General features: G+C 38.1%; 1 protein-coding gene across 1 annotated transcript in view; it reads left to right on the forward strand.

Annotated features, from left to right (window-relative positions):
• Nucleotides 1-15,973, forward strand: part of LOC134753720 (uncharacterized) — a 190,881-nt gene that overhangs the window by 34,112 nt on the left and 140,796 nt on the right. Inside the window, exons 10-13 of the mRNA XM_063689659.1 lie at nucleotides 6,943-7,098; nucleotides 14,196-14,356; nucleotides 14,912-15,042; nucleotides 15,596-15,809. Of these exons, the coding sequence (XP_063545729.1) occupies nucleotides 6,943-7,098; nucleotides 14,196-14,356; nucleotides 14,912-15,042; nucleotides 15,596-15,809 (662 nt within the window). The remainder of the gene's footprint in view (nucleotides 1-6,942; nucleotides 7,099-14,195; nucleotides 14,357-14,911; nucleotides 15,043-15,595; nucleotides 15,810-15,973) is intronic.

The following is a 15,973-nucleotide window of genomic DNA, read 5'->3' on the forward strand; positions in this document are numbered from 1 at the left end:
AGTAGGACAACGTCAATGTCATTGTCATGCAAGATTTTGTGTAAACATTCTGTCTTAGATTTACTAATACTCTCTATATTTAGTTGCAAAACGCGAACTGATGGTCCAACGTTCCTTGTTTTTGGGCGCTTGGAAGTGCCGTTTTTAAAAGCATCCGAATTCATATTGAGTATGGTTGCTGAAGTAGAGTAAGCTGCGAGACCTTGAAGAGGCAGTGCAGCTGCCAAAGTTGTTGCGCTCTTAGCACCACCCGGGGATCACGTGTAGGGTTATCTAAGGTAATTCCTACGGACGTGGAGCAACATCGAACCCCACTGACGACGACCCTGTGCATTAGTAGCCTATACCTACACGCCAGACGAGAAGTAACCGACCGAAAGCCATGACTGCGGGCGGCTAAATGTAGCTCCCGATCGGAACTCAGATCTTGAGGGACGGGCGGGGGGGGGGGGGGGAAAGACCTTATCATTTGTGATCGTAATTATCGATTAGATAACACCAATAATAAACAAAACAGCACAATCCAATACAATTCCATTACACTTTGTAATATTGAAAAATTATATACATATAAAATATTACAAAAAAAAACTAAATGAAACTATTTTCAATATTGCTTTCTTGGGGTTCGATATCAAAATATTACGTATCATTTGTGGTATATTGTACAAAAAAAATCAGTAAGGTATATCGTAGCTGGAGGATACAACCTTGATATTTTGTGAAAAGGCGCAGTTAAAGGGTTAAAGAGGTATTTCCCGTTGGATATATGGATATTACGTATCATTTTATGATTAATATGTACCGTATCTGCAGTATAGTTCCATAAGTCTCGTGAAATAGGTATTGAAGTAGAACTGTGTCACTTTGTAAAATTGAAAAATTAAAAAAAAAATGTTAAGTAATGATATTATTTTCAAAATTGCTTTCTTGGAGTTAGACATGAGGATATCACGTATCATTTGTGGTATATTGTACAAAAAAAAATCAGCCATATCGTGTCTGGAGGAGCCCAAACTTGGTATGTTTCGAAAATTCTTTTTGTTTTAATTTAAAAAAAATGCCCGAAATGTAATGATGTGATATATTTTTAAAATCGCATCAAAAAGCCCTTTCGTATGGTACCACACACAATAGGTTTTGGAATATTTTTTATCCATACAAAAAAAAAATGTTTAATCCCCCCCCCCCCAGCGAAATTTTTTCAGGTACTGCGGGTCAAAAATTTTGTTTTGACCTCTAGTATGTGTGTGCCAAACGGCTAACCTGTACATCGATTTGCGGTATTTTTATACGAACGGGTTAGACTAAGATTATAGAATACTAGAGACCCGTTGCGGCGTCAAAACGCCGCTAGAGTATGGTTTTAAAAGTTAGGTTGCCTGTCCACTGGAGCGGAGCGGTAAGCGGGGAAAAAATCCAGCAATAGAATTTCATTAAAATTACAGAGCGGAGATTTTATGCCATTCAATCGGTGGATTTTTTCCTCGCTCCGCTCCTGTGGACAGGCAGCCTAAGACTGAACGCTTAATGAAATAAAAAAACTCAAGAGCAATAAAAATGGGTACATAAAGTATCCTATCAAAACATTACATATAAAAAGATTAATAAAATGTTCATTCATTCAGGCATTCATGTGCTGTTGTTGATGTGTAGTAGTTGTTGGTGCAGTAGTTTTGTTTTCCAAAGGGAAAAACCGGCCAAGTGCGAGTCGCACTCGCGTTCCTAGGGTTCCGTACATCACACAATTTAAACAATGTATTTTTTATGTGAAATGTAAGTGAAATGTCTAAAAAAACCCGTAGGGGTCGGATCAAAAACTAAGTAATTAAGTCCGACTCACGCTTGACTACACATTTTTATTAGGTTTTGGTAAAGAACTATTTTGTGTATTTTTTTCAAAATTTTAGACCCAAAAGTTTCGGAGATAAAGGGGGGGAATGGTCATTTTTTGTATATTTTCTTGAATAACTTCTAAACTGTTTATTTTAAAATAATAAAAAATATACATTTGAGTTTCACACAATGAGCTCTTTCATTTGATATATAACACAATATAGTTTAAAAAACTTTATTTTTCAATTTTCTCATTTAACCCCCAAAAGTGGTCCCCAAGTTTAAATTTTATTTGTTTACGTTATATGTCCATCTTTGGGTCACAAACTTACATATGTATACCAAATTTCAACTTAATTGGTCCAGTAGTTTCGGAGAATATAGGCTGTGACAGACGGACAGACAGACAGACAGACGCACGCGTGATCCTATAGGGGTTCCGTTTTTTCCTTTTGAGGTACGGAACCCTAAAAAGTAATGAAGTTGTACTTTTGGTAGAAAGAAAAGATCCGCATGACAGCACTTCATTCCCGCAGCTCGGCCTTCGGCCTTGGCTGGGTTCCTGCGCTTTGTTTTCTTGTCTTGCCATTTCGCTCTCATGCCTAAAATTTCATGGGGCTAATGTATAATTTTATATTTTCAGCACACTTGCTCAAAACGACGTTTTTATTCTACCGATTTTTGGCTCATAATCCTAGATATTCGTGCTTTTTAGGGTTCCGTACCCAAAGGGTAAAAACGGGACCCTATTACTAAGACTCCGCTGTCGGTCTGTCCGTCTGTCCGTCTATCCATCTGTCCGTCTGTCTGTCACCGGGCTGTATCTCATGAACCGTGATAGCTAGACAGTTGAAATTTTCGCAGATGATGTATTTCTGTTGCCGCTATAACAACAAATACTAAAAAGTATGGAACCCTCGGTGCGCGAGTTCATGAGACTGAAGTTTACAAACATTTTACAAACATTCCGTGACATTCCGTGTTTGGGCTATAACAACGAAAATCGAAGTTCAAATTGCGGGCATCTTTCTCTGTCACTCTAATTACGCCTTCATTGGAGTAAAAGAGAAAGATCCCCGCAATTTGCGAATTTCGGTTTTCGCGGTAGACCCTCTGACCTAATAATAGACATAGTAATCATAGTATATACACGTAGTTATAGACATGAAACCGAGCGACCAGGGGTAAGAGAAAGACATATTCGTGTATTGACAGTTTCGTGTATGGCAGCATAATCCTTTTTCATATTCATATTCACTTTATTTGGTAATATTTAATTACATGTCAACCTTAATATAAAATATATTACAAATAGCATTATTATTATTAGAGCGTCTTACACTATGTATTAGAGAATAACTCCCTATGGTCGTAAAACGCCTGCTCGAGAAGCCTGCTTTCTTTTTCACTCTTATAAATTTCGGTATTTCGCCATCGCCTCCTTGCTATGATGCCATAACCCGACCATGACAAAATGCCCGGTCGGTGATAAAGACAAAGCATGGTACTATTTTCTCTTTCCTCTTATAGGAATCGCAATAAGACTATCTTTCTCTATCAAAGAGTGTCAGGCCCTTGGACCTAATTTAGTTTTTTTTTTTTATTTACTTTTTTGAAAGTGTACAACGACTGGACCGCGACCTTGGTACCGTCAGAATATCTCTTTCTCGCTCTCAGCATACGGCGGCTCACCGTAAGCGCCGCACCGCACCAAGGTCATTGTGCGATGCACCTATAAGTAAGAGCGAGAAAGAGATAGTGCGGAAGGTGGTCACCGTACGTACGTTAAGGACGCAGCTTCAAGTTAGAGCGAGAAAGAAATATTATAGCCGTATTTAACAGACTATCGTAAAAGCCGTTAGAGACTACCACACCTCACCGCGGCCTTGGTGCGGTGCGGCGCACGTATCGATAGTGTGCAAGGTGGTCACCGTACGTACGTTAAGGACGCAGCTATAAGTTAGAGCGAGAAAGAGATATTTTGACCGCACCAATACGGCTTTTCGAGATATTATCTTTCTCGCTCTCACTTATGGGTGTGGCGCTCCAAGATCGCGGTGCGGTGCGGTAGTCTGTTACGGCTTTTACACACGATCGCACATATGCCGCACCGCACCAAGGTCGCGGACCGATGCGGAAAATTGGCTGACCGTTTACCTTAAAGATCCGACATCATTTAACATCCTCATAAGAACAATTCTCGCCGTACGTGCTTTTTGAAATAAATATAGATGCTTTTCCCCACCGTTTTGTATGGTTTATGGTGGCCTGGTAGGCTGCAAGTTCTGTCCCTCACAGGCGCACGCGGTAGGCCACTAAGCTTCTATAGGATCCTACCTTTTCTATGTGCCAAAGCAACAATAAAATAAACATGTGTCATCTTGATGAGTACGATGTGGATAACACATGTCTGACATATTTGTCAAACACAATAATAAAATTTTATGTTGTTTTAATTTAATTTTTAGTTTGGTGTATGCATGTTACAGTCTCAAAACAAATATTTGAATGGATTGGATACTGGATACCTTATATACATTGGATACAGGTTCGAGTTCAATTCAATCTCAAGTCAGAACAAAGGTCACGTGGTACATTTTTTCAAATTCACTTTTTAGTACTTTATCGGGAAAAAACCAAAAAACTAAGAGCTTATTGCAAATCTGTAGCATGAGACGAATCCAATGACATATAATTTATTAGAATCGAACCATAACTGTAGATCTGATAGCCATAACAGCCGTCAATGATTGGTTGTTTAGATTTTTTCGCCGTTTTTAAAGATAATAATGGTACGGCGCGAGTCCGACTCGCACTTAGATATGAGCGCCGATAGACATTTAGGCGGCGGCGGCGCGCCGGTCAAAATCGGTCGGCGGCGGCGGCGTATCGGCGGCGTGGCCTTGAAAAACGGTTTTTCAAGGGAACAAAAATAGAACCCACGTTTTGCCGAAAAAAACGTGTTGTTTGCCTCAAACTCTTAAGGAATTAGACGATTTTTGTTATATCAAGTTAAATATTAGAGTGCGTGACCGCTGAAGCCCTCCCACCGCCGACGGGAAGCCACCCAGCATGTCGACATTGGATCCTGCATCGATAAATAGGTCCGGTTGCGAGCCCTGAAAAGCTTAAAAGTCGCGTCTTCCAGAAGACCCGAAGCATTCCAGCATTTCCAGCAAGTCACGCCTTCGCTTTTAAGCCAATTGGTGGTTTTGGGGAGGAAATGCTTGAGTTATTTTAGAAAACACCGAAATTACCATACACGTGCCTTTAAAAATTGAGGAGTTCCCTCAATTCCTCACGGATTCCATCATCAGATCAAAACCAAAAATATTACGAAAACACCCTTGGAGAGGTAAATTCTTTCAAACAGAAAAATAATAACTCAAATCGGATCATGGGTGCCGGAGTAATCGCTGAAATCATTATCATCAAAATAATCATCATCATCAGCTCCACTTCATCAAATTGGTGGTTTTCGAGAAAAAATGCTCAAGTTGCTTAAGAAAACGACCAAATCACCATACATGTGCCTTTAAAAATTGTGGAGTTCCCTCAATTCCTCATGGATCCCATCATCATAACAGCACCAGATTAATGTGGGACCACCGTGGAGGTAGTTCCTTTCAAGCAAAAAAGAATTGTTCAAGTCGGACCACGGGTCTCGGAGTGATCGCTGAACATCCTACATTAAAAAAATCATCATCACTATCTTCAAAACAATCATCATCATCAGGTCCACTTCATCAAATTGGTCGTTTTCGAGAGAAAATTCTTATGAAAACACCCAAATCACCATATATGTGCCTTTAAAAATTGAGGAGTTCCCTCAATTCCTCAGGGATCCCATCATCAGATCAGAACCAGATTAATATGGGACCAACTTGGAAGTAGCTCCTTTCGAACAAAAAAAAATTACATAAATCGGACCACGGGTCTCGGAATAATCGGTGAACATACATAAAAAAAAAATTGCCACAACCGAATACAGAACCTCCTCCTTCTATGAAATTGAAGTCGGTTAATGAGCAGAATTATGACGTGGGTAACTGATATTGAGTCCATGGAATTGTGGAGAAGTTGGTGGAGAAGTTGACCTAGGGAAGATTTCATGATGTTGTACTGACTAATATGAGTTTTCACAAAGAGACATGTTTCGTAAATGTACAATGTGGGTAACGGAAGGACTTTTAATTTTTCGAACAACGGTCTACATGAATCCATCGTTTTGGCGCCACAGATTGCTCTAACGCATTTTTTTTGTAATAGGAACGCTTGTTGTGCAAATGTGGAGTTTCCCCATAAAATCAGACCATAACGAAGGTTGGACATAATATGGCCGTGAAACGCCAAAAGAGCAGATTCTTGGGATACCACCTGTGATATCCTACGCAGAGCAAACACAAATCTGTTCAGTTTGTCGACCAAATACTCAACATGCGCTCGCCAGTCACAATGGCAATCCAGCATCACCCCAAGAAATTTTATTGTTTGAACGCTTTCAATGGCTTCTTGGTTATGTTTAATTACCAGATTTTTAGCGTTGCTTTGAGGGGCGTAGAATTCCATGTACTTAGTTTTACTCATATTGGCTTTCAGTTTGTTTCCTAGCAACCAGGTGTTGATATTGTTGAACACTAAATTTGCCTCTGCTTGGTAAGTTGCGGGATTGTTACCGGGAATAATCACGGAGCAGTCGTCGGCGAACAATATAGCCTATGTCACTACGAGTACCACAATTCTGGCGAATTCAACCATACCTCATATGTCAAAAACCGTCCAGCCGTTTGGGCTGTAGGGCGTGCCAAATAAATGGACATATATATATATATATATATACATACGCTCGAAAAACATTACCCTCCTTCTGATGCAATCGGGTAAAAATAAGTTTCCACTAAAAAAATTGTATAAATAGTATTTTTAGCAGCGAGCGTTCTTTCATAACCGAGTCAGATGGTTTTTGTAAAAACTATGTTTAGTACAGTCAACTACAAAAAGATGTATCCACTTTGGGACCTTATTCCAAAGCAATAAGTTGAAAATATGGATACATCTTTTTGTAGTTGACTGTACAACGAATTTAGTTGATATTTCTTACCTCAGATGAATGACGAGTCTACAATATATTTGGAGAAGAGAATTTCTGAAGAGGACAAAGAGCCTTGGAGTTGGCCTGACAATCTTGAGACCTTGGAGTGTAAGGTTGAGACAGCGGAAGTGGCGGAGGAGGTTTACAGTGAAACATCCGACGCAACAGAAGTGAGTACTTTGTCCAGGGTTGTGAATTAGATATCGAAAGGAAAAAAAAACTGCGTTGGAAATACATATGTCCAAAATATTTTACTTCTACACAGCTATGCGGAATTTTGCTTTAAAGTATAAAACAGTTGAGCCTTAATTTGTAATTTCAGTTTTGTAGCCGACAAAGGATAGATTATGATTTTTGTGTTGTGTGCATATATGATTGTATTCTTATTATGTATGTTTCACTGTAGAGTGGAAACTACAACGCGCCGAATTTTAAAAATGAGGTGTCAGTCGATAAATGTTTATATGTCCTAAGACAAATAGTACATTACTACAGACATACGATGGTAGTTTATTAGAATTCCGTACCCAAAGGGTGAAAACGGGACCCTATTACTCAGACTCCGCTGTCCGTCCGTCCGTCACCAGGCTGTATCTCATGAACCGTGATAGCTAGACAGTTGAAATTTTCACAGATGATGTATTTTTTCTGTTGCCAGCACAATCGGATTAAGACTAACCTCGAAATTTCTTCCAAAGTTATGAAATTTGGTATGTATGTTAATTAAAGGTCTCTTTTTCATGTCCACACTATTTGACATTTGGGGACCTCGAGGAATCGCAGCCATTTTGGAAAATGTGTACCATCCTGGAGAAATTTGCGTTTTACTCTAAATCTACGTTCTCTGTGAAAATATGGTGTAAGGCAACATTAAAGCTTATTAAATTCTACACAAAAATATCCTAGATATCTTTGCGGAAAAAATACATCTTGTTATAGAAAATAATTGCTTAATCCAGATTTAGCGGTTGTACCCTTTCAGGGGATATTCTCTTAATAGGAAACTTGGAGGAATATGAATTCCACTTTTGCCTATATATTTACACATACACGTTATACCCCAATATCAACATTTTACTTGACTGCGACTTAAACAGAAAGTAGGGTTATGGGTTTAAATACTGATAATCAGTACACCCTGTAGCTCAGGATACTGGACGGATTTTTTTAAATGACGTATCAGTAGACAATTACGCGGCATATGATACTGTCTGGAAGCAAGGCTTGATTTGTTATATTCTCAAGGCTATCCCAAGCAGAGAAATGGCAGACATAATCATGAGTATGCTTAGCGATAGAGAATTTGAGGTCTACCTTGGTGATGCCAAAAGCCGCAAGAGAAGACTGAACAACGGCCTACCTCAGGGCTCTGTCCTCGCTCCAAGTCTTTTCAATCTATATATTCACGACTTGCCATCTACTGAGTCCACTAAATTCATTTACGCGGATGATATAGCAGTTGTTTACCAGAGTAAAGATTTCAAGTCAGGTGAGGAAGTGTTGTCATCAGATTCAGTGGAACTCAGTAAGTACTTCAGTACATGGCGCTTAATACCCAGTGCAATCAAGACGGAAGTGGCATGTTTTCACCTTAACAACCGGTTTGCCAACTACCAACCGGCTGTATTTCTCAATGAAAATCTGTTGAAGCACAACCCGTATCCGAAGTACCTTGGATTGACACTGGATAGAACGTTGACCTACAAAGAACATCACCATAAAGTGACTCTAAAGGTTGCCTCGCGGAACAACATCCTCCACAAACTCTGCGGCACTACTTGGGGCGCATCCGCTGATTGCCTACGTACGTCGGCTACAGCACTGGTCTTCTCAGCGGCCGAAAATTGTGCTCCAGTATGGCTAGAGAGCGCACATGTTCAGAAAGTGGACACCAAACTGAAATGAAGCAATGCGATGCGTATCAGGCACAATTAAATCAACGCCACTTCATTGGCTCCCGGTGCTCAACCATATTGCTCCGCCGCATCTGCGTAGACTGCAAGCGCTAAAAAACAAGCGCAAAAATACAAGCGCAACAGTCTCTACCTTGCCACCAGCCCTTCTGCCACTCTCCACCCCAGCGTCTTGAGTCTCGCCACCCAGCATGCGTTACAGCCCAAAAACTGAGTGGTTTTGACGTCAACCAGAGCTGGAAGAACGAGTGGAGCAAAGCTAATGCTGGAACTACCCTACAAGCCATAGATCCCACAGCGAAACCAGACGGGTTTGGCCTGCCTCGAAAACTCTGGTGTCGTGTAAACAGACTGAGGACAGGTCACGGACGCTGTAACTATTTTCGTCATAAATGGGGCTGGCGGGACTCTGCTCTCTGCGACTGTGGTGAAGAGGTTCAAACCTTTGAGCACATTATACAGCGCTGTCCCCCGGAAGATCTGTTTAAATTAACACCTGTCGTAATCTCGTGGCTCGGGACCCTGAATGTGGATTTATAATTATTTTATTTAGACTATTATCCAATTTTATATAGAATGTTTATGTACATACGCCAAACGATTAAATAAATAAAGTTGGATAATATAATAAAAAAGCACGAGTGTTATAATATACTGAAAAAGCACGCGTGTTTAATATCTAGGATTATGAGCCAAAAATCGGTGGAATAAAGGTCGTTTTGAACAAGTGTGTTGAAAACCCCATTTAAGACCTAAAATCTGTTTTTGCTATGACATTTTTTAGTCCTAAAAGTTTTCCTCCGTTTATTTTAGTAAATTTGTATTGCATAGCACTCGTGTACCAATTATGGATCTACTGATGTCTATTTTATTAAAATTCACTCAATAGTTTAGGCGCTAGAAGTAAAAATATGATTTAATATTCGGGGTCCTCTCAAGGCGGCTGTATTGATATTTCTTTAATAAAACAAGTGTAATAAGACATAATAACACATACGACATATTAAGACATATTAAGTGTAAACAGGTTGTGAAGGGCAAGAGGAATCTACCGATACGTCGTTTAAAAAAATCCGTCCAGTATCCTGAGCTACAGGATGTATTGATTATCAGTATTTAAACCTATAACCCTACTTTCTGTTTAAGTCGCAGTCGAGTAAAATGTTGATATTGGGGTATAACGTGTACAAATGTATAGACAAAAGTGGAATTCATATTCCTCCAAGTTTCCTATTAGTAGGAGATACGTTATATATGGTCGACCTTCACCGATACGTCTGACGGATGAAACTTATATTTTATGAAAGAAAATATGTTCCTGAACATAAATAAATAGGGTTGCCTAAAGAAATATGGTCAAGGCTATTTTTAATAAATTTTTGAAAATATTTTTTTTCTTTAAATTTCACCGATTTGTCTGACGAACGAAATAAGTTCCAATGGAAAGTATACAACTTGTACAATATGAATAAATTAGGTTGCCTATGTTTTTCCGGTCACTATTATGAGGTTGCCGTGTTTAAACATGTGAGTTTAAATCGATAATTGCACCCATCTGTCTGACGCTTGATATATATATCAAAATAATGGTAATTTTATTGCGAATACAATGGTACAGGGTTGCCTGCAAAAATCCGGTCACAAATAAGGGTTGCTACGCTTTTAAAGAAAATATGAAGAAAAGACTTTTAGCGATAACTCATAAACGGCTTAACTGATCACGATTGTTTTAACTATTTCCGAATGTGTTTATTAGTCACTATTTTTGTGATTTTTTTTTATAATTTTTGGATGGATGGTTCAAAAGTTAGAAGGAAAAAGCCTTTTTTTCCTTTCTAAATAATTGTTTCCGAAATGATTCACTTTATCAAAAAAAGTTGTTTAAAGACCCCTATTTATTTTGAAAGACCTATCCAACGACACCCCACACTATAGGGTTCAAACGATAAAAAAGTTGTCACACACATTTTGATTCTTTCAAAGCGATTATTTCCGAAAAAATTCACTATCAAAAAATGTTTTGCTAAAACCTCTATTTATTTTAAAAGACCTATCCAATGACATCCCACATCATTGGGTTGAAACGAAACAAAAAATCCTTACATACATTGTGTTTCTTTCGAGGCGATTATTTTCGAAAATATTCACTTTATCAACAATTAATTTTTGGAAACTCGTATTTATTTTAAAAGACCTATCCAGCGACATCCCATTCTATACGGATGAAGTGAATATTTTAGGAAATAATCGTTCCGAAAGAAACAAAATGTGTGTACCAATTTTTTTTATTTTTTTAACCCTATAGTGCCGGATATTGTTGGATAGGTCTTTTAAAATGAATACGAGTTTCCAAAAATTAATTGTTGATAAAGTGAATATTTTCGGAAATAATCGCCTCAAAAGAAACAAAATGTATGTAAGGATTTTTTGTTTCGTTTCAACCCAATGATGTGGGATGTCGTTGGATAGGTCTTTTAAAATAAATAGAGGTTTTAGAAAAACATTTTTTGATAAAGTGAATATTTTTGGAAATAATCGCTTTGAAAGAAACAAAATGTGTGTGACAATTTTCTTATCGTTTGAACCCTATAGTGTGGGGTGTCGTTGGATAGGTCTTTCAAAATAAATAGGGGTCTTTAAACAACATTTTTTGATAAAGTGAATCATTTCGGAAATAATTATTTAGAAAGGAAAAAAAGGGTTTTTCCTTTAAAATTTCGAACCATCCATCCAAAAAATATGAAAAAAATCACAAAAATAGTGATTAATAAGCACATTCGAAAATAGTAAAACAATCGTAATCAGTTAAGCCGTTTTTGAGTTATCGCTAAAAGTCTTTCCTTCTTATTTTCTTTAAAAGACTGGCAACCCTTATTTGTGACCGGATTTGCAGGCAACCCTATACCATTGTATTCGCAATAAAATTACCATTATTTTGAAATATAATTCAAGCGTCAGACAGATGGGGTGCAATTATCGATTTAAACTCACATGTTTAAACACGGCAACCTCATAATAGTGACCGGAAAAACATAAGCAACCTAATTTATTTATGTTGTACAAGTTGTATACTTTCCAATGGAACTTATTTCGTTCGTCAGACAAATCGGTGAAATTTGAAGAAAAAAATATACACACACATACAAAAAAAAATATTTTCAAAAATTTATTAAAAATAGCCTTGACCATATTTCTTTAGGCAACCCTATTTATTTATGTTCAGGAACATATTTTCTTTCATAAAATATAAGTTTCATCCGTCAGACGTATCGGTGAAGGTCGACCATATATGACGTCATCACGTATCTTAGACTATATTGAGAGAATATCCCCTGAAAATAACAGCTAAATATAGATTCAGCAATTATTTTCTATAACAAGATGTATTTTTTCCGCAAAGATATCTAGGACTTTTTTGTGTAGAATTTAATAAGCTTTAATGTTGCCTTATACCATATTTTCACAGAGAACGTAGATTTAGAGTAAAACGCGAATTTCTCCGGGATAGTACACATTTTCCAAGATGGCTGCGATTCCTCGAGGTCCCAAATGTCAATTGCTCATAGTATTACAAATTACAAGAATACAGACCCTGTAAGGGCACAGCAATTTATTTTATACATACTTATACAATTAATCTTATAAATTACATTGCAAAAAAAAATTGCGTGGACATGAAAAAGGGACCTTTAATTAACATACATACAAAATTTCATAACTTTGGAAGAGATTTCGAGGTTAGTTCTAATCCGATTGTGCTATGCCGCTATAACAACAAATAGTAAAAACATTTAGGTGGGGCCCCCATACAACAAACGTGATTTTTTTTATGAAAAAGAGACCTTTAATTGACATACATACCAAATTTCATAACTTTGGAAGAGATTTCGAGGTTAGTTCTAATCCGATTGTGCTATGCCGCTATAACAACAAATAGTAAAAACATTTAAGTGGGGCCCCCATACAACAAACGTGATTTTTTTTTCGTTTTTTGCGTAATGGCACGGAACCCTTCGTGAGCGAGTCCGACTCGCACTTGGCCGCTTTTTTTAAAATAATTGTGAGAGATATGCAAACTACAAGATTTAAAAGGCGGCCCTCGTATATTACACGTATATTTTTATTACCCGTATATTTTTTGTTTTTTTCGCCTTGTATCCGTCTGACTGTCGTTTTCGGCACATAACTAGGTTTACATAGTCTTTCATGTTTATATTATGGTTCACATACATCGCTGCTTTAAGCATGGGGTATAATTTTCACAGTATTGACGATTTTATGGTTACTTGCGGTTCTTTTAAATATGCCACAAAAACAGTTTCTGATAAACTTGGTATTTTTCTTAGTTTCTCAATTTATAAAATTGTCATCAAGCAATCGTATACTTCGCTTTTGGCTTGGCGGCAGCAAGTTATTTAAAGTCAATTCTGCTTCCGCTCTGAATTCCAACTCCTACGAGTACAATTAATATTCATTTAATTTTTTCGTCGGTATTTTTATCGGAACACATTAAATAGCAAAATCAACAACGCACAATAAATCCAATAAACTAGAATTACATAATGAAAAATTATCAACTTTGCCTTCATAACGATAACAAAATACCTACGCGTGTTTGAGTAGACATTTTTACCGCTAACATTTAGTTGAAATATTTTAAATGTTTATCTGATATCTTATGTATTTGTATGTATGTATATTGTATGTATTTATATGAATATTATATATACAGATATATGTATGTATGTCTATGCCTATCCATTATTTAACTATACTTGTATATATGTAATCACTATGTTGCACCGCCTTCAAATTCTGCTTTGCCCGAAGGTTGACTGGTAGAGAATGCCTCATAGCATTAAGTCCGCCTTTTGTACGATTGTATTTTCTTTTGTGCAATAAAGATTAAATAAATAAATAAATAAATATTTGTGTAGTCAAATTTGTAATTTAAAATTATTGAATTTTGTTAATAATTTATTATTTACTATGTTCATGTCAATTTTATATAAATAAATCTGCAAAATATAGCAAGCATCGTTTTTGTTTTTTTTTTTATAGGCGTAGTGGCAGAATATCATTATGAACCATAAAGCAAATACTTCCTATAGTTTTTTTTTAATGGCTGAAGATCACTTTGCCGGCCTAGGCCTGCAATTTTGTACGAAATTTTATTAAAGACCTTAGTCTAACCGCGCCTGAAACGTGACACTTCGCAGCCTATTATATGGAACATAATATCAAATATTGATATTTTAATTCATTGCATGTTTCAGAAAATCCCTTAGTGTTACAACTTTACAGTGACTTATTGATAAAAAGTACAAAAAATACAGTATGTTATTTTCGACCAGTCGTCTGCTGAGCTGAAATTGAGCAGCATAGAGGAGGACGATGCGACCGACGAGCTGTGGCGGGCGCTGTCGCCCGTGGTCCTGCTGCGGTACTCGCACACGCGTTCCCCGCCCGCCGACACCAACCCGTATGAGAGCCCGCCCGTAGACTTCCAGTACAGGTAGGTTGTATAGGACTCATTTCCCGTCTCCGTCACACCGAGCAGGATAGAAGAAGACGACCGACGAGTTGTGGCGGGCGCTGTCGCCCGTGGTCCTGCTGCGGTACTCGCACAAGTGCTCCCCGCCCGCCGATACCAACCCGTACGAGAGCCCGCCCGTAGACTCCCATTACAGGTAGGTTACAGAGGACTCATGTCCCGTCTCCGTCACACTGAGCAGGATAGAAGAAGACGACCGACAAACTGTGGCGGGCGCTGTCGCCCGCGGGCCTGCTGCTGCTTAAGATTTTGCGCTGGTATAGTCACAGTCAAAATAATTTTTGTAACCATCAATCAGTCATAATTTCAGTTACATCCTTTTTTGAATGAATAGAACTCTGAATCATTAACTTATGTAAGTTTAAAGTTACCGTAAGTATGTATACGTTACCGTAGGTTTCTTTAAGGCCAATCTTTCAAATATCGTATATGCCGTAAATCAACAATTTATAAAAAGAAAAACATAACTCTGACGTTTGTGTAGGTTTGATTAGCTTAAATATATTCTGGTTTCAGCGATTGGCAAGAGGAGAACAAATTGAAAATATTTCTGGAGCCAATGGACATTTATCTTAGAATGGGTCTTCTTCATCGGATATCAGCTATTCAACAAATTTTTCAAGATCTTCCGTCAATCCCAGTTCCAGGTAAAAAAGTAATCGATTACGATAAAAAATAACTTGCTACAATAACATCTGCACGACTCATTTCGTCTTTGACGCGTCATTGAATTTATCGTACATTAACACACTCAGTGCCAGTGACCCGCTAGTCGGGTTCTCTATTAAGTATTAAGCGTTTTTAGGGTTCCGTACCCAAAGGGTAAAAACGGGACCCTATTACTAAGACTCCGCTGTCCGTCTGTCCGTCTGTCACCAGGCTGTATCTCATGAACCGTGATAGCTAGACAGTTGAAATTTTCACAGATGATGTATGTCTGTTGCCGCTATAACAACAAATACTAAAAAGCGGAACCCTCGGTGCGCGAGTCCGACTCGCACTTGACCGGATTTTTGTTACAAACGGGAAAAAACGTGATATCGCCTCGTAGCGCGTAGTTCGCTATGGGAGTGAATGCGACTATAACAATTGTAATACAATGTGATTCCGTCGTGTTGCCTTGCCACTTCTATATGTATTATGTAGGTCTTTAGTGTCTTACTACAACTTTACTTATCGAAACTCCTTTTACACTGACAGATGTACCTATGAGAACACTTACAGTAGAAGAATGTGAGGCGTTGGACGCCAATATACCTCAGCGTAGGAGCTTCTTAGTGATGCGGGGGTTGCGCCTACGAGTCCTTCCCTGGGATCATTCTCTGTCGGAAAAACAGACCTCACCATCGCTAGTGCTAGATGTTGAATCGCCAGAAGTGAAGCTGATTGTGTCGGGACCACTTTATCCACATAGGTAATATACTAGACACTTGTTTAACATTTTTGTTAGTGACGCTAATGTTTTGTCACAAAACCTACAAAGGTTATAGTTACTAAAAAAGGCTGTAACGAATGAACAGTCGCCGATCATCTCAATAGAGGCGCAGGCAGTGTGTATTAAAATAAGTTTATTTACCA

The sequence above is a fragment of the Cydia strobilella genome, chromosome Z (assembly GCF_947568885.1).
Source record: "Cydia strobilella chromosome Z, ilCydStro3.1, whole genome shotgun sequence".
NCBI lineage: Eukaryota > Metazoa > Arthropoda > Insecta > Lepidoptera > Tortricidae > Cydia > Cydia strobilella.